General features: G+C 38.6%; 1 protein-coding gene across 26 annotated transcripts in view; it reads left to right on the top strand.

The window, feature by feature from the left end:
- TRPM3 (transient receptor potential cation channel subfamily M member 3) overlaps window positions 1–24689 on the top strand; it is a 904668-nt gene that overhangs the window by 615933 nt on the left and 264046 nt on the right. For all 26 annotated transcript variants that reach the window (XM_025359898.1, XM_025359896.1, XM_025359895.1 and 23 more), the window contains exon 6: window positions 11878–12049. In XM_025359898.1, coding sequence (XP_025215683.1) covers window positions 11878–12049 — 172 coding nt within the window. The remainder of the gene's footprint in view (window positions 1–11877; window positions 12050–24689) is intronic.

Below are 24689 nucleotides of genomic sequence, written 5' to 3'. Positions count from 1 at the left end.
AATAGAGTTTGTTTTTCAACTTATAAATTATCTGGAGTGAAAGTACTATTTTTAATGTACAAGATTTATGACATAGTTTGAGATAAATTTTTGTACATGTTCACTATTCCAATATGATAGCTAAAAGGTAATATGATGCTAGGTTGCCATTAAAAGAGGTGTTTGAATGAAATGATGGTGGTCACTAGTGAAGATTCTCCTCAAAATTATCAAATTAGAAATATTATCTGGTAAGCTTCTTACACAGTCACAACTCTTCCCAGCTAGCTTAATGTACCGCCATCCGTCCTTTTTCTTTCATTTTATATAATCAAAATCACATGTAATAAACATCAAAAAGTAAACCTTTTAGCATCAGACATCAGATAGCAGAGAAAAAAATACAAAGTATTATTAAAAATCTTTACCACTTCAGAATTCTATCAAAATGCAATCATTCAAAACAATAGAATAGCTGCATCTTTGGTCAAGTCTGTTTATACTCCAGAATAATATTGAAGAGGTACAAAATAAATGTCAAGGGAAATCTGGGAAATGTATTGGAAATAAATCCAAAGATAAAAGAAAGGCTCCATTTCTTATGCCTGATGTTTTATTGCAGTAGATTTATTTCCAAACTAATGGAAAATATAAAGTATTTTATTTTTGTGAGGTTGGCTCTCAGATGAGAAGAAGCTTCACTTTTAGAAGCTGAACATTCAAGTACTACTAGAATTATTTTATTTATTGATAGAAGTAGTGAGCACAGCAATTGCTATTCATCTTAATCCCTTTAGGATGGCAATAGCAAGGCAAATACTAGTCCTAAAGATAAAGAAGAAAACTTACTTGTCCTTGAGCGTGCTTCTAGATGTTCTGAAACAGTCACCTCCCTTCAGGTCTCATCTCACAGCTGGGCTTCAAGTTACTTAAGTGCACAGCATTTGTCTTTGGATCCTCAACTTAGAGCCTCACACTTAGTAGGTGCTCAGTAAATATTGATGGAGATTGGGCATGGTGAAATTCAAGCTACAGGGAAAATAAATGTCATGGAACAGATAATGATAAATCTTACCTACTTCACGTTTTTATCATGACTTCATCTCTAATCCTATCCCCAAGCTGCATCACATGATTGTGACTACAGTGGGGACATTTTTAAACCAAGCATCTGGATGTAAAACCATTTTCTTAGATAGCAACTCAAGGTGGAAGGTGGAAGGTGAGGGAGCAGCCTATTCGGTGTGGAGGTAAAACAGTGTGGGATGGAAATAGGCTTTTCTCTAAAGCCTTTGAAAGATGTGTGATCTACCCAACTGAGATAGCACTAGCCTTGATGTTTTAAATGTAAATATTATCCACTCTGTTTAATCAAGCCCTTCTTTTCTCAATTAATAGATCAAACAACAGACTTTGGTGAGGAATAAGGCTATGAATACTGAGATGGTAATCATTTTTTCCCCTGCCACTTAGGCCTGAAAACATATACTGTTTCAGTTATTGCGGTTGACTCCACCTCTGTGGTTTCTCCATATTATTTCTATCATCCCTCTCCTCTATTACTGTCCATAATCCTACACTTCATCAAATTTAGCTCAAGGCTCACTTCCACCAGGACACCTTTCCTGACTAACTTAGCCCTTCACGTCATATCCCTGATTATAATGTTCCCACAGCTGTCTTCTTCCTCCCCAACTGTCTTAGTCTTTTCAGATTTCTGTAACAAAATGCCACAGAGCAGGGGGCTTATAAACAATAGAAATTTATTTTTCCACAATTCAGGAGGCTGGACAGCTCCTTCCTGCTGTGTCTTCACATGGTGGAAAGAGATAGGGATCTCTCTGGGGTCCCTTTTATAAGGCCCTAATCCCATTCATAGGGCCCCACCCTCATGACCTGATCACCTCCAAATATCCCCTCTCCTCACTATCACCTTGGAAGTTTGAATTTCAACATATAAATTTGGGGGAAGAAGGGACATAAACATTCAGTGCATTGCACCAACTTAATTAAAAACTCCCCAAAATGAGGACTGAATTATTTCTTGTTAACCCTTAATGTCATAGTTTGTATGAATATGACACATTGACATGCCACTTAAACTCTGTAAGATTTTGTTTCATCTCTATAAAAATACTTGCTCTGCCTGTCTTCACACAATTTCTATGAGCATAATCATAATAATAGTAATTATAATTTATTGAGCTCTTATTTGACTGTGCTCTGTGATTGCATATATTAGCTTTACAACGTATGTATTATACCCCCTTTATAGTTGAGTAAACAAGGATCAAAACCAAGATCCAACTGCCCCCAGTGCCCATTTTCTTAAATATATGTATGTCAAGTAAGATGTTAGAAAATATTCAATGCTAGTATGTCTTTATTGTTGGTTGAGATATTGGCACATATCTGTGACAGTAAATCAAACTCAGAGGTAGACTCGATGCATGACCGGAGCCCCTTCCTTTGTCCCTAGAGAATCTTGACCTGGATAGAGGATTCTGAAAGTATCACCAGTATAAAGTCAAGAAAGAACTTCCAATGAAATATAATTTTCATATGACACAGTTTGAATTTAGATTTCCTACTTTAGAAAACAAGCTGATCAGATTTGTGTCAGGTAAATGAACAGTTTCTGAAGCCTTGATTGTTTGTCTTCTCTGAAATCTAGATTAACAAGACACATACCAATTTAAAAACCCAGACATAATCACAAGACAAAGCTCTTTCCATTTTAACTTGAGGATGGAAATTGTGTTTGGGTAGATTTACAACACATCATCTTGTGTGGTTATTAAATTATCTTCACATTCAATGATGTCTTCTATTTTCCCTAAACTATAGATTTATTTCTCCAAGTTTTATAGCCTGTAAGAGTTCTTATGTTTAATTGGAAAGTGCTCTTTTGATGCCATCTTTATGTTTCAAGCCAGGAGACATCAAGTTCAATAACACAATTGATTGCTAATTTAATGTAGTTATCAAGTCAGTACATTTGTTACTTATTTCTGAGGCAAGCCAAATATGACTTCATATTACAAACTCAGAAAACTTCCCAGGAGTGGCCCTGGCATGGAGTTGATTGGATTTTTACGATTAGGTTAGATAAGATGTATCTGGGGATGTTCGAGGAAAAGGTCGGAGACAAGGACACCCGCCCAAATCTGTTATAATTATACCAGACAGGGCCAATGCTTGCTGAGCCTGGACCACACTCAGGTTGGAGCTAACTGCCTTAGTCATGTTCACTTACGTGGGGAATGCAGTTCTGGTGAGAACAATGATGAGTTTGGATCTGGGCATGTCGATTTTTACTTTCCTTTGAGATATCTATCATATGAAAATATCTGGCAGGACAGTGAGTATGTGAGATAGAAGTTTAGAAGCACAATCTGGCTACACACTTAGAGTTGGAAGGCATCTCATACAGATGGCAATTAAAGCCATTGTGGTGAGTGGGAGAGTATATAAATGAGGAAAAGGAGGGCTTACGCCTGGATCCTCATGGTCTCCAGCTTTTAATGGATGAGCAGAGGACAAGCAGCCTGCAAAGGAGACCAAAGAAATGTCTGAGAGGTAGAAGCAAAGTCAGAGGGAGCCATGCAAGCCAAAAGAAGAGTGTGCTTCCGAAGGAGGGTGTGAAGGGCAATGCCAAGTTTTACCAAGAGGCTGAGGAAGGCAGAGACCTGGAAGTGCCCATCCATTTCATCAAGATGGATATCACTGGCATTACTGGTCAAAGCTGTTTCAGAAGAATGGTGACAAAGCAGCACTTTTTAATGGGTTCAGGAGGGAAAAGTGGAGAAGCAGATTTGGCAGAGACGTCTTAGAGGTTTTGGCTGTGAAGAGGAGAGATCCAGGTAGCCAAAGGGAGCCACAGTGTGAGGGAATTTTTCCTTTAAGACAGGGGAGACTGGAGTTTGTTTATGTGCCGATGGTAGAAAGGGACATAGGAACAGAGGTGATAAGTGATGAATAACTCCTAGAAGGGCCATGAGGTGATGGGGCCCAGAGCTAAGGAGGAAAGATCAGCTGTGGGTACACTTGTCACTGAAGGAGAATGGGAGGGAGTATACATGTGGAAGACTGGTGTCAGGATGTTGAAGGAGTTTTAACCTGGAGGTTTATCATTCATCACTGAAAGAATAATAATAGCCCCAACGACAACTAAAATAATATTCACACTTCTGTAGAGCTTACTGTTAGCACCCTTCTAAGTACTTTTACATAGATAAACTCATTTAATTCTCACAGTGGCATTTAGAATTCATCAGTTTTAGCATTACTATCATCTTCCCAATACTCTCTAACTGGTAAAGGATGTTTCTGGGATTTAAACCTAGGCCACCTAGCTCTCCAGACCATATTCTTACCCATTATCCTTTGCAGCATAGAGACCAATACTGCTTCTCAATATTAAGAACAGCTCTTATTTACTTGAGATCATATTTTCATTGTTCGATGAGTTTTCTATCTCAGTTAATCCTTATAGTACTTCAATGGGGTGATTATTCTTATTCTCCATGTACATATGGAGACATTGAGACACAGAGAATAAATAACTTGCTTAGGGTCACCCAACTGGCAAGCATGTAGATCACCTGCCACATGGAGAAGGGATGGTATTCGGGTCAGAGATGTGAGGAGAGTGAGTGGAGGATGTTAGTCACCCCAATGGAACAGAAACCAGAACTGATTAGAGCCCAGGGAAGGAATGCCAGGCAGCACAGAGGACTCTGGGTGGCAAGGGGGTGGGGACTAGAGGTTATGAAACTATGCTGCATCAACCAGTTTAGAATAAAGGGGAGAAGACACCTTTTAAAGCCTTAAAGAAGCAAGAAGGTAATAATGATAATATTAATACACTATTATGTTAGTTATCTATTGCTGTGTAAAAAGAGAATACCTCAAAAGTAATGGCTTTGTATTAGTAGATTCTTGCATTGCTATAAAGGAATACCTGAGACTGGGTAGTTTATAAAGAAAAGAGGTTTATTTGGCTCAAGGTTCTGCAGGCTGTAAGAGAAACATGATGCTTGCATCTGCCCCTAGTGAGGGCCTCAGGAAGCTTCCACTCATAGCAGAAGACAAAGGGGGAGCTGGCACACCACATAGTGAGGAGAGGGAGCAAGAGAAATGCCAGACTCTTTTAAACGAAGAGCTCTCATGTGCACTGACAGAGCAAGAGCTCCCTAATTACCGTGGGGAGGGCACCAAGTCATTCATGAAGGATCTACCCCCATGACCCAAACACCTCCCACCAAGCCTCACCTCCAACATAGGGGATTACATTTCAACATGAGGTTTGGGGGAGACAAGCGCTCAAACTGTATCAGGCTTAAACAGCAAACACTGATGATCTCATAGTTTCTGAGGGCCAGGAATGTATGAGTGGCTTGTCTGAGTGGTTCTGGCCTGGGCTCTCTCTTGAGGTCACAGCCAGGATGGCAGCTGGGACTGCACCATCTGAGGGTTTGGATCGAGCTGCAGTATCCTCCTCCAAGATGACTTATTCAGGAGGTCCTTGCCGTGTGGACCTCTTTACAGGGCTGCTTCATCATCTTCACACATGCCACTGGCTTCCCCCAGAGTAAGTAACGTGCGAGAGAGCTAAGAGAAACCTTTTTATGACCCAGTTTTGGAAGCCACACACTATCACTTCTGTTTTATTCTATCCCTTAGAAGTGAGTCACTGAGTCCAACCTAGACTAGGGAAGAGTTTCAAAGAATTGCTGGAGACATTTTTTAATCACCCCACTCATACATGGTGATTTCTAAAGGATGTAACCTCTTTCAGAACTCAAGAGCCTTTTCCCACTGCCAGTAGGTTCTGTAGCTGAATGGTACAGGGTTCCCCGCAGGACTGGGCAAAGGGAGCAAGTCCATTTGTGTGGAAAGCATGAAATGAGGACTGTGCTGCTCTCTGCAGTGTGCAACTTAAGGGACACATTTTCAAAGTGCTGTAGAAAGACATAATTGTTCCACCCATGGATTTCAGTGGGAGTCACACTGCTAATGTATCTGGGAACTCTTTGGAAATGGATTCCTGGGTTTGCTGGTCTCTTGTTTGGATTGCTGAGCTGAAAGGCAGCATCTAGGTTTCAATAGGACCCTGCTCTACTCCTATCCTTACAGCCGAGGTGCCTGAATGAGAAATAACCAGCCAGTGGCCCTGCTGGCTCAGGCCTAGCTACAATTATGAGGACACACAGAGCCTTTCTTTTTTTTCATTTCATTCTCTCAGTCCCGATGTTCCTTTATCTCAGATGCACAGGTTCCTTCCCACTTCTCAGCGGTATCCCATCTTCCCTCCCAGAAACGGATGCCTGATCCTAAGAGAATCTCCCCACTCCTTTTGTTTCTCTCTCCAAAGCACAAAGCCATTTTGCTGCCTGCTGGTGGCTTTCCTGACCTCTGTATACATACAGTTCTAGATAGCTCATCTGGAAATAATCTGATCAGCTATCAGAAGGACTTTCATGCCCAGCTGAGCCACTGATAAAAATGTCCAGCAGTCAAACCAACCCTAATATCGTCTACAAATTTACAATCAGACTGGGTCCTCTGGCTTCCCTCTTAAAATCTACATGGGATTTAGAGAAAAGAGTGGGATTAGTGGGGCAAATTTGACCAAGACACCTCACCTCTCTGAGCCCCTATAGTTCCTTCCACCTATAAAGTAAGTCTTCAATGGGTTAATCCTTGGAAAATTGACCATCACAGTGCCTGCCATGCAATAAGTGATGAATAAATCCTAATATTTTTCATCCTAAATTAAAATGATGGTGCTATTAGGAAAGAATGATTGTTTGGGCCACACATCCACTGCTCTGCCGCTTGCCTGGAGCATGTTGGTACACAATTCAGCAGGTAATGAGGTTTGGGTTTGCAGAAGGCCTGTGATTTTGATGGCACAAAAACCTGATTTAGTCCAGTTCAATTCTGTTTGGAAAAGTAGTCCCAGGTCATCAAACTGCCCTCGCATCGCAGAAAGCACCATAAAATGGAGGAGACCACAGGACAGGAAAGAACTACTTTTCTTTCTGTAGCCAACACACATTGAAGGTCACTATTCTGTGTTAACTTGAAAAGAGCAAAAGCACTGTTTAACACAGGCTGTCCAGACTCAATTTTAGAGCTAGGAAACAGAAATTAGTCAAGTCCTCTAATTTACAGATGGAAAAACTATTGTCCGAAAGTTTCTTTCAATGAGTCTGTTTTGAACATTTATTGTGAGATATTACCAAGATGCATGATTGTGTATCTCTTCAAGCCAGCATAATATTTATCACACATTATATTTCCTCAAGAAATTCTTAATGAGTAAGTAAATGAATGAATGAATTCACAGACTTGCCCCATGTTAGAAATTAGTAACTAGACGAACTAGAGCTGGAACACCCGTCTCTTGATTTCCTGTTTACTACTTCTGGGTGAGATCAGAAACGCTTGAAAATAGCTAGGAAAACTCAAGCAGGTTTCTTAGATTAGCTTCTGAATCACTGATTTAAGCCCATGCAGAAAACACAAATGAAGCACTCTGCCTGACTGAAGGCTGTGCCATAGTGTCTCTGAATCGGTCCCTTCCTAGATATGATGATGTCCCTACTAATGCCTTCTATAAAAGGGCTTTTACCTCCATTCACCTCTTAAACAGCTCCCCCTTCACTTCAGAGGGCCTCTTTCTTTCAAAGTCAAAGTATACAGAGGCCTCGGACCCAGAATTTTATCAGTCAGCCAGTATTAAAAGGTGTACAATGGATTAATGAGGCAAGAATTCTCTCATTTTCTCTTGAGGGACAAGAAAGAGAGGCAAATGTCATTACTTACAGGTATTGTGGCCCACGATGCTCAGAGAGTACTAAGTGTCTAAAATCCGTTTCTAAACACATTTCTCTTCTAGATATACATATTACTATTTTTTATTTTTTATTTTGAAAAAATGTTTGTGGGTACATAGTAGGTATATATATTTATGGGGTACCTAAGAAGTTTTGATACAGGAGTAGTCATCCCCTCAAGCATTTATCCTTTGAGTTACAAATAATTCAGTTACATTCCTTCAGTTATTTAAAAATACATAATTAAGTTATTGTTGACTATAGTCATCCTATTGTGCTATCAAATAGTAGGTCTTATTCATTCTATGTTTTTTCTACCCATCATACTACTGTACTTACTAACTGTAAAAGCTCACCTGATGTGAAGCCCTTTCAGACACCATTCAGCCTTTCTCAACTCAGGTTTCTTATCTGAACTGTAAAATGGAAAATTGTTTGAGTGACTGTCTTCTCAATTCTCCAAAGATAGTACATAACGTGGATCATCCTCTGTTCTTAGGAAAGAAAGCGATCCATTATATGCAATGGATGCTGCAGGGCGGTAGGACTTACTTTCTCTGGAAAGCCTGGCTGAGAAACATGCCACGGTAATCCAATATACCTACAAATTGTGAACACATCACAATAGTTCTTACCACACACCCACAATTCCAAAAAAAAAAAAAAAAGTTGTCTTTTACAATCTCTTAACAATGAAAATGGCTGCATTACTTCCAAAATTTTTTCAGAGGAAAAAATTCATTTGTATTCATGTTATTAAAAGATATTTTTTTAATTTGGAAAGTGTAACAGGAAGGTTAGCAAATCTTTTTAGATATGTAAATTATAACTCACACAAAAATAGATTGCTGGTATGTTTGCTATGAAGAATATTAAACGGATTTTGTAGGCACGTTAGACCAAACTGTATTCCTTTGAGGTATTTGGGAGGTTATTTCTAACTTTTCAGTTAAGCATCAAATAGTTTCAGACCATCACCCTCTTAGATGCCTGGGAGGATATGGCAAAGAAAAAGCACTTTGCATATTTTGCCAACAGACTGCTGATTTTTTTTTTCTTTACTTACATTGATTTCTAGCTCAGGCAAAACAGAAGTCACTGATTTGTCTCATATCATTTCATTTTGATCACTTGTTTACAATTGGAAAATCAGCTTATAGTTGGTAAAATAGAGCAGAGGCGGAGAAGGAATTAACATTTATAGAATGCCTGCTACAAGCTTGGCATAGTGCTGCGTACTTTGCACGTATAATCTCACCTAATCCCCAAGAGGTAAGTGGTTTTATATTTCCCTTCTACAGATTAAAAAAGCGAGACTCAGATTCACACAGTCATTAGCAACACAGATTCAAACAAATTTCCACGATTTGTATGTTCAGAATTATTCCAGGAATCGGCACATCTTTCTCCAATAATGACTGAAAACTAAATTAGGACACTTTACTTATTTTTCAATTTTTATCCCTTATTATTCAGCAGACAAACTCTCTGCCAAAATATGACCACATTTGACTTGCTTCCACATAAGATCAAAAGAAATGGGGATCAGTAAGATGAAGAAATGGAAATTCATGAGTGAAACTGTAAATTTGACCCTTTTGCCGGGACCAGTTCAGATGTGCAGTGTTCCCAAAGAGCCGCTGAGCTGTGTTCCACGAGAAAAGAAAGTCAAAAGTCAGAAGACCGGAGCACCCATGTCCTTAGAATACAGATACTGTATATAGAACATAGTTAGATGATTTAATTTTCTTCTTTTATTCTTAGCTTATGGTGAATATATCAGCTTGGCTGAGAATTATTTTCATTCCTTCATTCATTTGAAAATTTTGTTTTTATTGATAGTCTTTAAGTAGGTTCATAGGAATTAAAAAACATGGGCTTATGTCTCAGCCAGCACAAATGCCTGGTGTTCACTCTTACACACAATTTAACCTCTAGAAAACCCACTGTCCCCTGCCTCTCACAGACTGCTTGGGTCTTACCCCTCCTTCTCAAGGAGTCTTACAGGAACTGCTACTAGAGAAGACAGAACAGTAGCTAAAGCATGTTCTTTTGTCTATAAGCACAATGCAGAGGCACTTTAAGAACAGGAGAGTCTTTCTGCTGAGCCTCTTTCAATAAAGCATTAATATTTATTAACTTGCACTCTGCTGTACAATGAATGTTTTATGATCAAAAACAAGAAGCAACAAAATGGAAATTTTAACCACAAGCAACCTACTCTTCCAGTGATAAGGAGCTCAGGATGGGGTTGGCAAACCACTGTCTCTGTGTTTCGGGGGACTCTTATGCAATCATCTAGACAAAGGAGTCATTGACTACTGCTCCATGCAATTACGAGAGACAGTAATCAAAAAGTTATAGACTTCTTTTATCAATAAGAGCCAACTAAAATGAAGCTGTGAATTAACCTTAAATCAATGCTGCATTAACAAATTCTACATTAATGCTACATTGATAAATTAACATTATAGCAATACTACATTAAATTAATGCTACATTAACAAAAAAGTCCTATATATTAATAGGACTAGGCTTTTTCAGAAGCTCAGAATTATATACACATTTTACATTTAAATTAGATCAATCCTTAAACAATTCAGAAAAGAAAGGATTTTTTTTTCAGTGTTGGACAAAAGCATGTCTGTCTCGTTGGCCTATTCATTCATTCATTCATTCACTATTTATTAAGTACATTTTATTTGTCAGGCACATAGAAATGTGGGATTTTGAATCAGTTTCAAGGTCTAAAAAAATGACTTACATGAGTTCTTCACTATTGAGGACTGCCCTTATAAATCACTTTGTAATTCCTTTAACAAACTACTCAATCTTACTACAGCTTTTTATAGTGAGTTATTACATACTGAAAAAGAACAAGAGCATCTCGACTCTATAATTAATGTACACACTGCACAAAGGCACAAAAATAAAAATTCAGTAGCATTTCTTTCTTTCCTGTGAATTTTGATGATTCAGTACAGTGATAGCTGTACTGAGACCGTGTAACAATTAGCCTGTTGAATATTCTCTTTCTATAATCTTGAGTGAAGTTCTTACCTAAATATTTTAGGAGTAGATTTCCAACCCATCATCTTATGTTTCCACTGGGTCTAAGCAGTGTGAGAAAGGAACATAAGCATAGATTTTTGGAATCAGGCAGACCTGGGTATGAATTCTGATTGTGTGTGTGGTAGACTCTCAGAAAAATTACTTTACCTCTCCATTTCTTGGTTTCTTCACCTACAAAATGAACACAAGAGCATCTACTTTGCAGGATCATCGCAAGGGATATAGATAATATGTATAGAGCAACTAGCTCACAATAGGTATTGCTGTTCTTTTTATACAAAAAAAAAAAAAAAAAATCTAAAAGGCCGCACTGAAATTGCTCTATTTTAAGTAGTGTAATTCACCATGAAATTAAAATAACAACAAAAAAGGTAGAATGAGACAGAGTTGAACATTTTGGGCCTGATTCATATCTGTCTCATGAGACAATTATTTTCTATTCAAGATTTCCGCCTAAATAAGGTATCTAGTAAGAACAATGCTGTTTTTAAATAAGAGACCTTCAAATTACTGAATGGGATTGACAGAAAGGATCACATTTCTCCTAGCTCCCCGCCACCGTCTCCAGAATTATAATTGTTCTGCTGTGCCTATTAATGTGTGGACATGATAAAGAAAGGAAAGAAACAAACTAACAAGATGGTAACATTATTTTGGGCTCATTAGCAAATAGAAGGTTGACTTCAAAATGAAACAACAAACTAGCATGCCAGCTTTTTAGTACAGTGAGAGCACATCTCTATTTTCTGCCTCATTTCAGCAAGTAAATAAATACTCATTTAAGCACAGTCTTGCCTTGAATAACTTTTGCCATAAATCTTGCCTCTATCCAAAGCAATACTAAGAAGAAGATGTAGACTGTACTTGCACTGTACCACAGAACTGATGTTCTTTCTTTCTCTCTTTCCTCTGTCTGATTCTCCTTTTCATGTCTTGTGTTCTTTTTTTCTGATGTCTGCCTCTTCCATTTGATACCCTGCAGGTTGTCCGGCCATATCAGACCATGTCCAATCCCATGAGCAAGCTCACTGTTCTCAACAGCATGCATTCCCACTTCATTCTGGCGGACAACGGGACCACTGGAAAATACGGAGCAGAGGTGAAACTTCGGAGACAACTGGAAAAGCATATTTCACTCCAGAAGATAAACACAAGTAAGTAGTGGTTGTTCCCACTGGCATGCCTCATACGAAGTGTGCTGAAAGTGAATAACTTTAAGTACACCATGCAGCAATGTAATAAAAACTTAAGTTAGTTTTAAACACGAACCATGATTTCTACTGAGCCAGAGCTTAGAATGAGAGGAAGTCATCCAGAGGAGAACAATTGGAGGCGTAAGCAGTGATTACACAATTAGTGACTCCAGCTTACGTATCATGTGTGAAAAAGTCAACTCCATCTGGGGTATATGTATGCAGATAAGCTTTCTCTTCCAACTTTTCCTTCATCATCTGCATGGTACTCTAAGGAGAAAAGGCACCCTAGAGAAAATGCTTCTATTTATTAAGCTTTTTTTGGTGGCTAAACAGAAAAGCAGAAGAATCAGATTTTGATCTTAGCACCGATCTGGCTATGCAAAGTCATTTCAAAGAAATTGAACATTCACTCTCTAAGCTAAAGCATCAGGTGAAACTATCTCCATGAAATTTTAATTGTCTCAATTTTAAGTATGTATTCATTGTCTCTAGATATATATGTGAACCACATAGTACATCGTTACACTAATATTATCTCTTAAGTGCATAAGAATCTCTATTTGCTGTATTTATTGTGTAAACATTTGTTTTAACCGTGAAAGGTAGCATCATCAAAACAGTAATGCTCCCCAGATCACTAAGTGGCTTGCATTTAAATGCGATTTAGGTATGAAAGCAATCTACTGTCCCACCTCACAAAATAAAATTCAATTTGTTTTTATAAAGTAATAGGTGAGGCTGCATGGCAAGCTCAAACTTTGTGGTAATTAGATGTCCCATCAGGGAAACTTTGATCTAATTGATTGAAATTCCAAAGCCTACAATTCCAAGGAACAAAAGATTCCCTTTGACTAGATGAGTTTTCAGAGGTTCTGTGTACTGTGATTCAACTTGTCCAAATCACTTTTCTCTTCTCTAGATTTTTCTCTGCACCTGCCCCAAATGGGTCTTCATTGCTGTAGCCACCTTCTTCCAAAAACTGGGATGTTAGCTTCATCAGACCACAACTTCTCCTTCCTACACTCTCTTTTCTGATCCCACCTTTTAGGGACTGCTACCATTTAAGTGTCATGTTTTGTGGTTTCATATTTTTCACAGTGAAACCTGAAATAATAAATTTTGACCTAGGTCTGAAATAAAAATTATATTAGGAAATTTCCTTCCCCAACTGTCTTTGGAAAGAAGAAACACAAGTGTTATTATCCCAAGGTGAATATCTTCTGGAAACAAAAAGAGTAGAAAAGACTGGAAAATATACGGAGACCAGCAGAGATCAAATGTAACAAAGCACTGTGATCAGTGGGTGGTAGGTTTTGCTGTAAATACTAAAATTGAGTTCCATTACAGTACTTGATAGAATGGGCAAATGTTATGTAATCAGTGATATCTATTTAGGTTTTTATAAGTGACAGCATGACTCTTTGTACGCCATCAGGTTAAGAATGAGAGCTTAAATAGGACTGAGCTGGAAGCTGAAGAGGATGAGAGCAAGGAAACAAGGAATAAATTCACGGTCAAGTTCCGTACTTGGTAATAAGACAAAATCGGTCCAGACAGGCAAAGCATGTCATTGTGGCAGGCCCTGGTGGCAGCTGGGCTGGTTAGCCAGTAGTGTGGGTAGCAGGCCTAGGTATGTATTTGTGTAAGTTATGCACCCAGCAAAGGGGATGGGAGCTGGAGTTAAAACCCAGCCAGAGCCTAGGTTTTAGTCAAGCCTTGGTGCCTTCCAGAATGCCTCGAGGAAGGGGGTGCCTTTTTCTGATTGATCATCCCAGAGGGAGTGCCCTTTTGCAATGTACGTGCCTGGAGAGGTGCCTTTCTTCAGAAATGGCAGAGCTGCTGCGTGTATGGTTGGCACTGCAGGGGAGGCCCAGGGAGGCTCATGGACAGTGGCCTGGCCCCCCTGAGGAGCAGAAGCCAGCAGCATGGAGCTGAAGAGCAGGCCACAGTAGATGGTCAGCGTGTCAGGAATGCTGGAGGAGTCACCACTAGATAATACTAGTCTTTGGGTAGATCATCAGGGACACATCACATTCCATTTCTGGAAACACCAGACCTTTGCTAGATTATCAAGGCAGGTAGTGGCACATGGGCACATTGACAAGCAGGGACCCGTCAGGAGTCCAGAGTACAAAGGAGGGGAGAGGCACAGATCCGGGTACCACGGGACTTACTTTTGGGACTGTTTATATTTGTGGCTTCACAGATATTCACCACTTATATTTGTGGCTTCACAGAGGCCCACAGTCTCCTCTTCCAGTGAATATATTAATAATTAAATGGTAAGAGGAAAGTTATAAAAGCCCAAGAGAAATTCTGAAGTCACAGGAAGTGAAAAGGCCCAAGGTAAGGAATTTGTGCATGAGCTGTAGTGAATGTCAAGAGTTGGCTCCTATAGCAGTTCTATCCCTGAACTTAATAACGGTAGGGTGACCAACTTCTCTCGGTTTGCCTGGGACTTTGTTAGGTTTAGCAGTGAAAGTCCCAAATCCCTGGGCCCCCTCAGTCTGGACAAACTGAGATAATGGGTCGCCCTACAAGTGAGTGACTCATAAGTCATTAGGTCAACTTCCCTCATTACTGTACTCAGCCCCCAAAGTCGGGCGGAGCGGCAAGCTCCTTAGAGGGTAGGGAGTGATCCAGGCTCTTTGAAATAGATAAAGCAGGACCTTTGAGGTCTCCATTCAGTTAACAGCAAAAAATGCTCACTGAAAACACAAAGGCCCTCCAGAACAGCACTGACAAAGACACAAAGACAGGCAACAGTAGACCAGGTCTTAACATGAAAAGCAGTAGAAGAATACAAACCTTTAATGCAATCCTCAGTCAGCAATTTAGAATAGCAAATCTACTTTCTAACATGGACATTTTGTGGTTCTTCTTTTTAAAAATAAAATTTTATGGCTGGGCACAGTGGCTCACACCTGTAATCCCAGCAGTTTGGGAGGCCAAGACAGGTGGATCACGATGTCAGGAGTTCGAGACCAGCCTGGCCAACATGGTGAAACCCATCTCTACTAAAAATACAAAAATTAGCTGGGCATGGTGGCGGGCACCTGTAATCCCAGCTACTCAGGAGGCTGAGGCAGGAGAATCGTTTGAACCCTGGAGGCGGAGGTTGCAGTGAGCCGAGATCGTGCCATTGCACTCCCGCCTGGGTGACAGAGTGAGACTCCATTTCAAAAAAATAATAAATAAATAAAAATAAATAAAATTTTATTCTGTAAGTTTATCCTAACAATTCCATTTACTTTTTCATTTCCTGCTTCAGAAGTTCAGGAAATCTGATTTACAAATGTGGAATTCAGTTTCCTGAAAATGAAACTCTATACCACAGTAACAGTGTCTACCACCTCTTACACTCAGGATGGCCCCAGGGAGGTCTGAACACCCCTCAGCATCTCCTTGCTAAAGTGCCATACCCCCTCATCACTTAGGGGTGACCTGCATACTGTAGCATCATCATCAGTTAGCGATGGGCTTTGTTTATAAAAGAGAAACCTTTCAGACATGAGCAGTTACCTGCCTCGCAATGCTCTTCTATCTGCCGTTTTTTAAACTTCAAATTTAATATGCAAGGAACAATTTCAGTCATTCCTTTAGTAAATAAATACTTACCGAGTTCCTATTAAGTAGCAGTCATGGTTAAGGTCTAGAAAAGCAGCAATGAACAATTCATTGAGCTTACGTCAAGGGGGCAACCAGAGTCCTAAGTAAGAAAACGACTAACTGTGTGGTGCCCGATAGTTTTTAAAAAGTGCTTTCGAGAAAAATAAAGCAGAGTAAGGCATCTGTCTGTGCACTTGTGTGCGTGCACATGTGTGTATTGAGCGGATGGTTTCCATTAGGTGATCAGGAATGGCCTCTCTGAGGAGCTATCATTTCTACAACAACCTGAATGAAGTGAGCGGCCGGCTGTGAAAGAGCGTTCTCTGGAGAGTGAAAGCAGGAACTAAGCCACCAGGTGTTCAGTGAGGAGCAAGGAAAGCTTGGTAAAGAGTTGGAGCTTATTCTAACCAAGATTGGATCTGGGACATTACAGGATCTCTCTTAGTATTTAAAACATCGCTCTGCTGTTGTACGTACAGATTAGATTGAGATAGAGAGCAAGATGAAAAACAAGGAAATGCCTTCAGGAGGCTATTGCAATAAGGCAGGTGAGAGGTAACTGGTTTGAAAAAGGATGGCAGCAGTGGAGGCAGTAGAAAGTGGTTGGATTTTGTGTGTGTGTGTGTCTGTGTGTGTGTGTGTGTGTGTGTGTGTGTGTGTGTGTGTGTCTGCATGGGGTGCACAGGAGCCCTGCAGGGGAAGCCCAGGGAGGCTCATGGACAGCAGCCTAGCCTCCATGAGGAGAAGAGCCTAGCAGTGCAGAGCTGAAGAGCAGGCCATGGCAGATGGTCAGGATGCCAGAGATGCTGGAGAAGCCGCCATCAGATGCCAGTTTTTGGGTAGATTGTCAGGGACACATCACATCCCATGCATGAAAACACCGGTCCCTTGCTAGATTATCAAGGCAGGTAGTGACACATGGGCACATTGACAAGCAAGGACGCAGTCAGGGAGAAGTCTGGGGTACAAAGTAGGAGAGAGGCACAGACCCAGATACCAGGGGACTTACTTTGGGGAACACACATACACACAGACACACACACACACAGAAGACAAAGCTTTGTTTTTGAAATTGTGGTAAAATAAATATGTATAACCTAGAATTTACCATTTTAACGATTTTTAAGTGTGCAATTCAGTTTCATTAAATACATTCACATCGTTTTTGTGCAACGATCACCACCATTCGTCTGCAGAACGTTTTCACCATTCCAAACTGTAACTCTGTACTCATTAAACACTAAGTCCCCATTACTCATTACCCCTTCCCCACAACTCCTAGTAGCCACTCTTCTACTTTCTATCTTTATGCATTTGTCTATTTTAGGTACTTCATATAAATGGCATTATAAAATCTTTGTCCTAAGATACATTTTGAAAATAGAGCTCAAGAGGGCTTGCTATTGAATTGAGCATTCAGGGTAAGGAACAGACACTTCAAGGGTGATGCATGGTCATCCTTTGAGACACCAATGTATCCTTGAAACAATGGGATGACATGAAAGCCCCTAAGGAGTAAGTGTTTCCAGAAAAGAAAGGGGCGGAGGACTAGTCTCTAGGGAATTTGTACAAAGTTTTTGAGAAGGGGTGAGATTCCACGCAGAAATAAAGAACGTGCACAAAGAAAGAACAGGAGGAAAGGCAGAGTATTATGGGCACAGATGTGGGTAGGATGGTACACTTTCTGGTGGAAAGATAAGGTGATTCTCTAAACATAGCTTCTATAACTACATAAAATAATACAGGAGGTTATTGGCTAGGAGTGTGTAAGAGAAGAAGGTGTTGAAGATTAGAGACAGAAAACAACTACAGTCAGTTTAGAGACTGGGAGAATGAGCAGACTAGGAAAATGTAGAATTCTCATGCAGCACAGTTGGTATTTGCGGTTGTAAATTTAAAGCAGCATGAATCATCAGAGTTGTATGGTTTTTTTCCAGCCATGTTCAGTTACAGTGGTAGAATAGTCATCAATCTGGGATTTTACCTGGCAAGTAGGAAACAGAGATGAGAGGCAAGAAAAAGAAACTGATTTATTCTCTATATATCTGTATCCCTGAAGTACCATTAGTGTCTATGAATGAAAAAAATGTTATGCCTGACATTTAAAAGAATATAAAGTCGTTAATCAAGAGTAGATTGATGTACAGAGAGATGGTTAAGTAAATTATCAAAAGTGACCCACACCTTTAAAGTGTTTAAATAAACAGGTTCATAAATAATCTTTAATATTTATTTTACTGTTGAGATATTTACATAAGTTGTACCAACTTAATATATTGCTGGAAACATAGTAGCTGCCCAATAAATATGTGTTAGCTTAAAGAGTGGATACCAAGGGACTACTCCAGAAAGTAGTATCTATGTATCCTGATAAGAATTTAAAATTCTTATAAAATTGTTATTATTAAGGAATATTATTATAACAACCCTATAGCTATCATCCAGCCTCTACATTTATCAGCCCTTGGCCAATCTTGTTTTCTCTATCCATACACCCACCTACTTCCTCCTCTGAATAATTTTGAACAAAATCCAGGCAGCGTATCATTTCTTTTATAAATATTTCAGTACAAAAGCATTTTTAAGCCAATGTTGACCACATACAGGCTAAATCTTAAAATATTTCCTTAACTCAGTAGCAGCATCATGGCAAATATTGGTCTAAGAATTTTTTAACAATTCTTTCAAAAAATAAAAATTAAGAAATACACTATTGCGTGCTGAAATTTATCTTAAAGATTTAACAATCATCTTTTCTAGTTGCAAATTCAACTTTCAGCTAGCCAAAAACTATTTAAAATGAATATTACATTGCAATTCTTAGAATTCAAGATTAGAAAAATCTTCAGCAATTGTGACTTTCTTTTAAGGGTTTAAAGGAAAGAGTATAACTTTTGGGAGAAGGGGAAGTCTCTGCCTGTTGCTAGTGGCATAAAGTAACAGTGGCAGGTAGCCTGGGAGTTGAGATCGTCAGGGCTCTGTGACCTTGGACAAGTTATTGTATTTGGCTTTATTTCTCCATCTGTAAACTAGGGATAACAATTCCTCACAGTGAGTTGTGATGAAAGGAATCAACATATCATTCTGTTATGTGGCAGTTCAAAAACATCGATTCCTCTCCTGCCTTCTTGGTGGTTCAGTGCCATGTGCCATGTCTACACAGCCTCACTGCCATAGGTTCCAACCGGAGACTTGAACCCTCTCCCTCAAAGCCCAGCAGAGCCCAAGGTGTTCATCCGAATATCTTATAACAGGCTCGGCGCAGTGGCTCACACCTGTAATCCTAGCACTTTGGGAGGCCAAGGTGGGCGGATCACCTGAGGTCAGGAATTCGCCATTGCACTCCAGCCTGGGCAACAAGAGTGAGACTCTGTCTCAAAAACAAAAAACAAACAAACAAACAAATGTCTTATAACAAATCATAACCTGGCTCTGCTTGTTAAAGAGAAGTCTTATACTCTCTTTAGTTACAGAAAGGTTCAAAGGGAAAAGTGGAGGCTCAAAATTAGATTCTGCTACTTATCACTATGCCTCTATTATTTATTACAGAGTAATTTAATAGTCACTGCAGCAATAAGAAATATATTCTAAACTGTAGTTGTCCCTCCTGTCTCAGTAAACAGAGAATAATAGAGAAAATTTCAGCTTTCTTTAAAAATCCAAGCTGTATCAGTATCTTCGAGTACTCATAAATGGCAGTAGGATTGTTGAGTACTCTACTTGTTGCAGGTGTAGGAACTTGAGCTGAATATGAATTGACCCAGACTATATCTTGAAATATTAGATTTGAGTCAACATCAGATTTTTTTTCTTGTAATTTACCATTTTATTCAAAAAGATTAGAAGAGGACAGAAATCTAGTTCTTTTCAGGCTCCATTTGATTGGGGTGTTATTCCTTTGTCTTTGAATTATATTTTAGGTTAGGCTAAATGGACACTTTATTTGGATTGCACATCTAATTAGATTGTGAACATCAACCTTGGGTATAGGAAATTTCATTACGAGGCTAGAATTTTCTGACTTTGTTATCTCCCTACTTGAAAGTGAAATCTATGTCATATGTAATCTAGTCTAAGGGATTATTTCCCCGTGGCAGACCTTATAGATATACCTATTTTGCAATATTAATTGATAGAGTGTCTGGGTAGGCTTAGATTTCCATAACCAGTGCTTTTGCTACTTTCAGAGTTTGCTTGGGGGAGAATTTGAAGCTCCGTTTTTTTCTTTACCGTAGAGTAATATCTGACGTTTGAGCGTGGCCTCATCTGATGAAGCCACCTAGAGTACCTTTCTCTAAAGCAGCAGATCAAAATGGGCTTAGCATTTCTAAGTAAACAAGGAGCAGAAAGGATTCATAAAATGTAATCAAATTTGGTATTTGAGGATATTGGTATTTAGAAATATCTGCAAAAATATGTTTTATTATAAAGTTCCTAAACCAACACATCCATTTATCTCTGATTATGTGCCGCCTCTAGGAGACATTTTAAAATGTGAGAGATGGGATTTGGGGTTGTCACAATTTCTGGTGCTTATTAATGGCATGGGAGAGGGGCCAGGAATGTTAACATCCTACAATATGCAGGACAGTCTCACATGAAGAATTGCCTGGCCCAGACACCAACAGCATCTCTTAGGAAACACTACTCAGAGCATGTTACCCTGAGTTTTCTTTTTTCTAAATCTTTCCTATAACCCTCTCCTCACTTGGCAGGACCACACCCTTCTATAAAGTAGCCTATACAAGTATAAAGACATATGTAGAGGAAACGTTATTAGTGAATGGCAGTGAGATTCAAAATACATATTTAACAAATCCTGTGAAGCCTCTGGCGTCCTAAATCCACAGCAAGCTGGACATCAGCCCTGGTACCTCCTTCAAATCCTAACGTCACTTGCTATTGGGAAGTTCTTTCCCATATCTAATTTCACTTACACTGGATCTTAAACCTGTTATCTCCCAGATGAGGACAAAAGTCATTGTCTGTATTAGAGCTCTCGGCATATATGAAAACTAAATATACTTGAATTGACCTTCTTCCGTAATAGCTGTAGGAGGCTGTTTTTCATGGGAAGAGACACACCGACTTGCTTAACAGGCAGAACTAACTCATGAAGCAAATCAGATCAGAATTTCCAATTTGGCAGCACCCACTTTTAGCATCACTGCTTTATATGTTTCAGGCTAAGGAACTCCAGAATTGTGCTCAAAGCTGGGCACCTTCCTGTCAGAGTCCTTGACGCTCAGAGAAATCCTACAATCCACAGTTATTAGCTGACCTGGGGGAGAGGCAAGGGCCCAGAAATGTGGGTGCTTTACCTGTGGGTCCCTGGACAGCCTTTTAACTTGAGGGCATTGCCCAAGATACCATTTAATAAATCAAGGTTTTAGCAGAATAAAGAGTAACTAAATTGAATGCAAAGAGAACTCTAACATTTAATCTATAAGTTACTGAGAATTATTTTGGAAATAGGCCAGAGGACTAATATAAATCTTGAGTGAATGAATACATTCATGAATCATGCTTTTCAAAAATTCACATTCCATTTCTGGTATATGTCTTTCATTTCCCTGGACTATATAGTAAAAACCCTATATGTATTAGTAGTTTTCTTTTGTTAAATTTTGAAGCCAATTTGTCGTGGGAATCTGACAGAGGTTATCTAATGAGCACCGCTGACGTCCTCAATAAATTTACCAATATCTCTGACGCCAACACTGACGTTAATGTTGTGCACAACAAATGTTCTAAAAAGAGTTTAAGTGACTTGACCCATTCGCTTTATTATAAGAGATATAACAGTTCCAAAAAGATACCAAAAATATTTTAGTAATGGCAACATGATTGAAATAAACACGTAGTTTCCTGGGAAGCTCTTTTTAAAGATTTTATATATATGAATAAACAATATATAATAAATATGACATATTTATTTTTATTCTTATTATGATGGTTAAATAAGTCTCGTTTCTTTGCATTTATAGTAAATAAACAGAGACCAAGACTGGGTGGTCTGCAGTAGCACGGGGAGACAGGAAGATGACAAAAGGGAGGTATGATGTATGAGTTTCTAATGAGAATTTCTTCTGGGGAGCTTTCCATTTTGGAGTAACTTGTGTATTCACATAGTAAGAGATTAGATTGGCAGGAGATCTTCAGGTCTCTTACCCAACACTGCCAACCTAGCATGACACTTTCCCCACTGGGTCTCGATACAGTTCATAACCATATAGCCTTAGTTAGGACACAGGTTCTGCCTCAGTAACAATGACTCAAAATAATAGATGCTTCAATGAGACAGTTTTTCCTATTCATATGTTACTCTGAAAATGAGTTCAGCTCTGATGTGGGTGCCTCACTCCTGTGAGGACTCATTTCATCTCCTTTGCTCTGGCACTCCTTGTTTGCATGGTCCACGGGAGCCTACCGTCACATCTACATTCTGGCCAGAAGCAATCGGGAAAAAAGAGCAAGGCGAAGGCCTACCCTTCCTTTCAAAGGCACAGTGAGGAAGTCACACACACCATTTTAGCTCACATCTTGTGTGTCAGTATTTTGTCACATGCTAACACCTTACTAAAAGGCGATTGGAAATACGTAGTCTTCATCCTGGACAAACACATAGCCAGCTAAAATCCTATCACTATGAAGGAAAGGAAGGCTAGATATTGAGAGACAGATGGTCATTAAGAGTTGGCTGGAGTTGGCACATGAGATAAGATGTATCCGCCACTCATAAATAAGATATGTCTGTGTATTCTAATGTGCTCATTGAAGAACCTCACTCAAAAATAGCTCCTGCAGCTGCAAGTCATAGCTTGCCCTTTTGCTCTTTACCTGTGAGCTTTTTAGTGATAAGTCTTGCACTAGCTCTGGAAATCAGATTGAGACAAACTGCCTGAAAAAATATAGATTATTTTAGACCATCCTGGTTTAGTTAACTTTTTAAGTTAACAAACCTAAACAGATCCCCCTAGCCTCAAAATAACAATCGCATATGCAGCACCATGCATAATGCATCTGCATTCCCTAATGGATCCTTCACCACATATTTTGTTACACATCATTTGGTAACATTTTAAGTTCCAAAATATTAAAAATAAATAGAAGTGTTTCTATGACACTGTACTCTTGATGTTAATGCTTGTAAGATAAACCCTGGAAGATAATTCCAATGTCATCTACACATGCCAGTAATCTTGGCAGCAGGCAGTAAAATGGAGGTTGGCCAGCCTCTCAAATCCATCCTGGAAATAAAAAGGTTGTAACTGGGTCTTGGCCCTCTTGGGGGAAAAGAACAAGAGACTTGTCTTAGGGAATAAAAGCAGCCATCGTCTGACTCTGTTGAAACATTTTAGGAGACTCTGATGAGCAGATGAGTTTGTGAGGGATTTAAAGGATTCTTATACCAATTATCTAACTTGAAATTCTTATACTTTAGTAACACCTAAGTGATAACTAATGATTTGGCAAGATACAGACAGTCCTGAAGGGCTCTTGAAACCTTCAGAAGGCCAGTAAATATATAATTGAATGTGTTTGCTGACAACAATTATAAAAAGATAATTACTAGCTAGAGTTCTCTTAATAAATAGTGAACTGGGTCACTTTGTTTTAGAGATCAAGATACACAGAATCCAACTCTAGTTAGTTTTTGTTTTTATAATTTTAGCTTGCATTATTCAATGAAACCTAAATGGTAGCTCTATAGACAGCTGAGATTTCCTTTCCATCTTGTTAAGTGAACAAAGCCTAGGAGTGTCTGTTGTCTTAGATTTAGTGAAACCACAAGCAAGCACTTTGAAAATAAACCTTGCCTTTTCTCTCGCTGTACTCTTGTAAAACAATTTCTTTTGTGTGTGTGTGTTTAATATTTATTAAATCCGTATTTGTGACACGCACTTTTTAAAATACTAGGGACACAACATTGAGGGAGAGCAAGAGAACAAGAGAGAAAATGAGAGAGAGAGAGATCTCCTATCAATATGGAGCTTACATTGTAGTGGAGATAAAAGATAAACTTTTCAATATATTATAGTACTAGAACTTAGCATTGCAAGCAGCAAAGAGAAAAAAAGCAACTTCTTTTCTTTAGCATGATAAGATAAAATAATTTAGTCTGCTTTTTAGTTTTTGTTTATTTTTATTTTTAATTAACAAGTAAAACGTGTGTGTGTATATATACATACATATATACGTATATATACATATACGTATGTGTGTGTATATATACATACATATATACGTATATATACATATACGTATGTGTATGTATACATATATACATATATATGTATTGTGTATGTATACATATATACGTATATATGTATACATACACACACCTATATCAAAACATCATGTAATAGTATAAACATATTAAGGTAACAGTATAACATGTATATAAGATTATAATAGTACTAGTATAACATAGTATACAGAGTAATAGTATAAACATATTAAGGTAACAGTATAACATGTATATAAGATTATAATAGTACTAGTATAACATAGTATACAGAGTAATAGTATAAACATGATGATAAAACAATTTCTTGGCTCAGTTTCTGGCTTAACATCTCTTTCCTCCACCATTTCATAATATCAAACTCATATAGCTATTGTAACTTTTTCATTCACACAAGCTAAGTTTCAGTAGAAAAATAAACTAAATGTTAAAAAGAAACCCTATTGGAAAATACAGTGAACAAATGCAAAAGACAAGTGGCAATGCAAAGAAAATATTCACAACAATGATAAAGAGCTAATTTCCATAATATGCCGAGAATATCTACAAATCAAAAATAAAAATATTAAAATCCTTATAGGAGAGTGGGCAAAATCTATCCACAGGAAGATCATAGGAAAGAAAATACAAGTGCTCAACCTCATTCATAATTGAATAAATGAAAATTAAAACTATTTTTAACCTATCAAATTGGGAAAAGCCAAAGATTAAAAATATTGAGTGTCATTATGTATATAGAGA

Source organism: Theropithecus gelada, chromosome 15 (assembly GCF_003255815.1).
Source record: "Theropithecus gelada isolate Dixy chromosome 15, Tgel_1.0, whole genome shotgun sequence".
Lineage (NCBI taxonomy): Eukaryota > Metazoa > Chordata > Mammalia > Primates > Cercopithecidae > Theropithecus > Theropithecus gelada.
The sequence above is the reverse complement of the archived record's forward strand: the minus strand, read 5'-3'. Positions and strand labels throughout refer to the sequence as shown.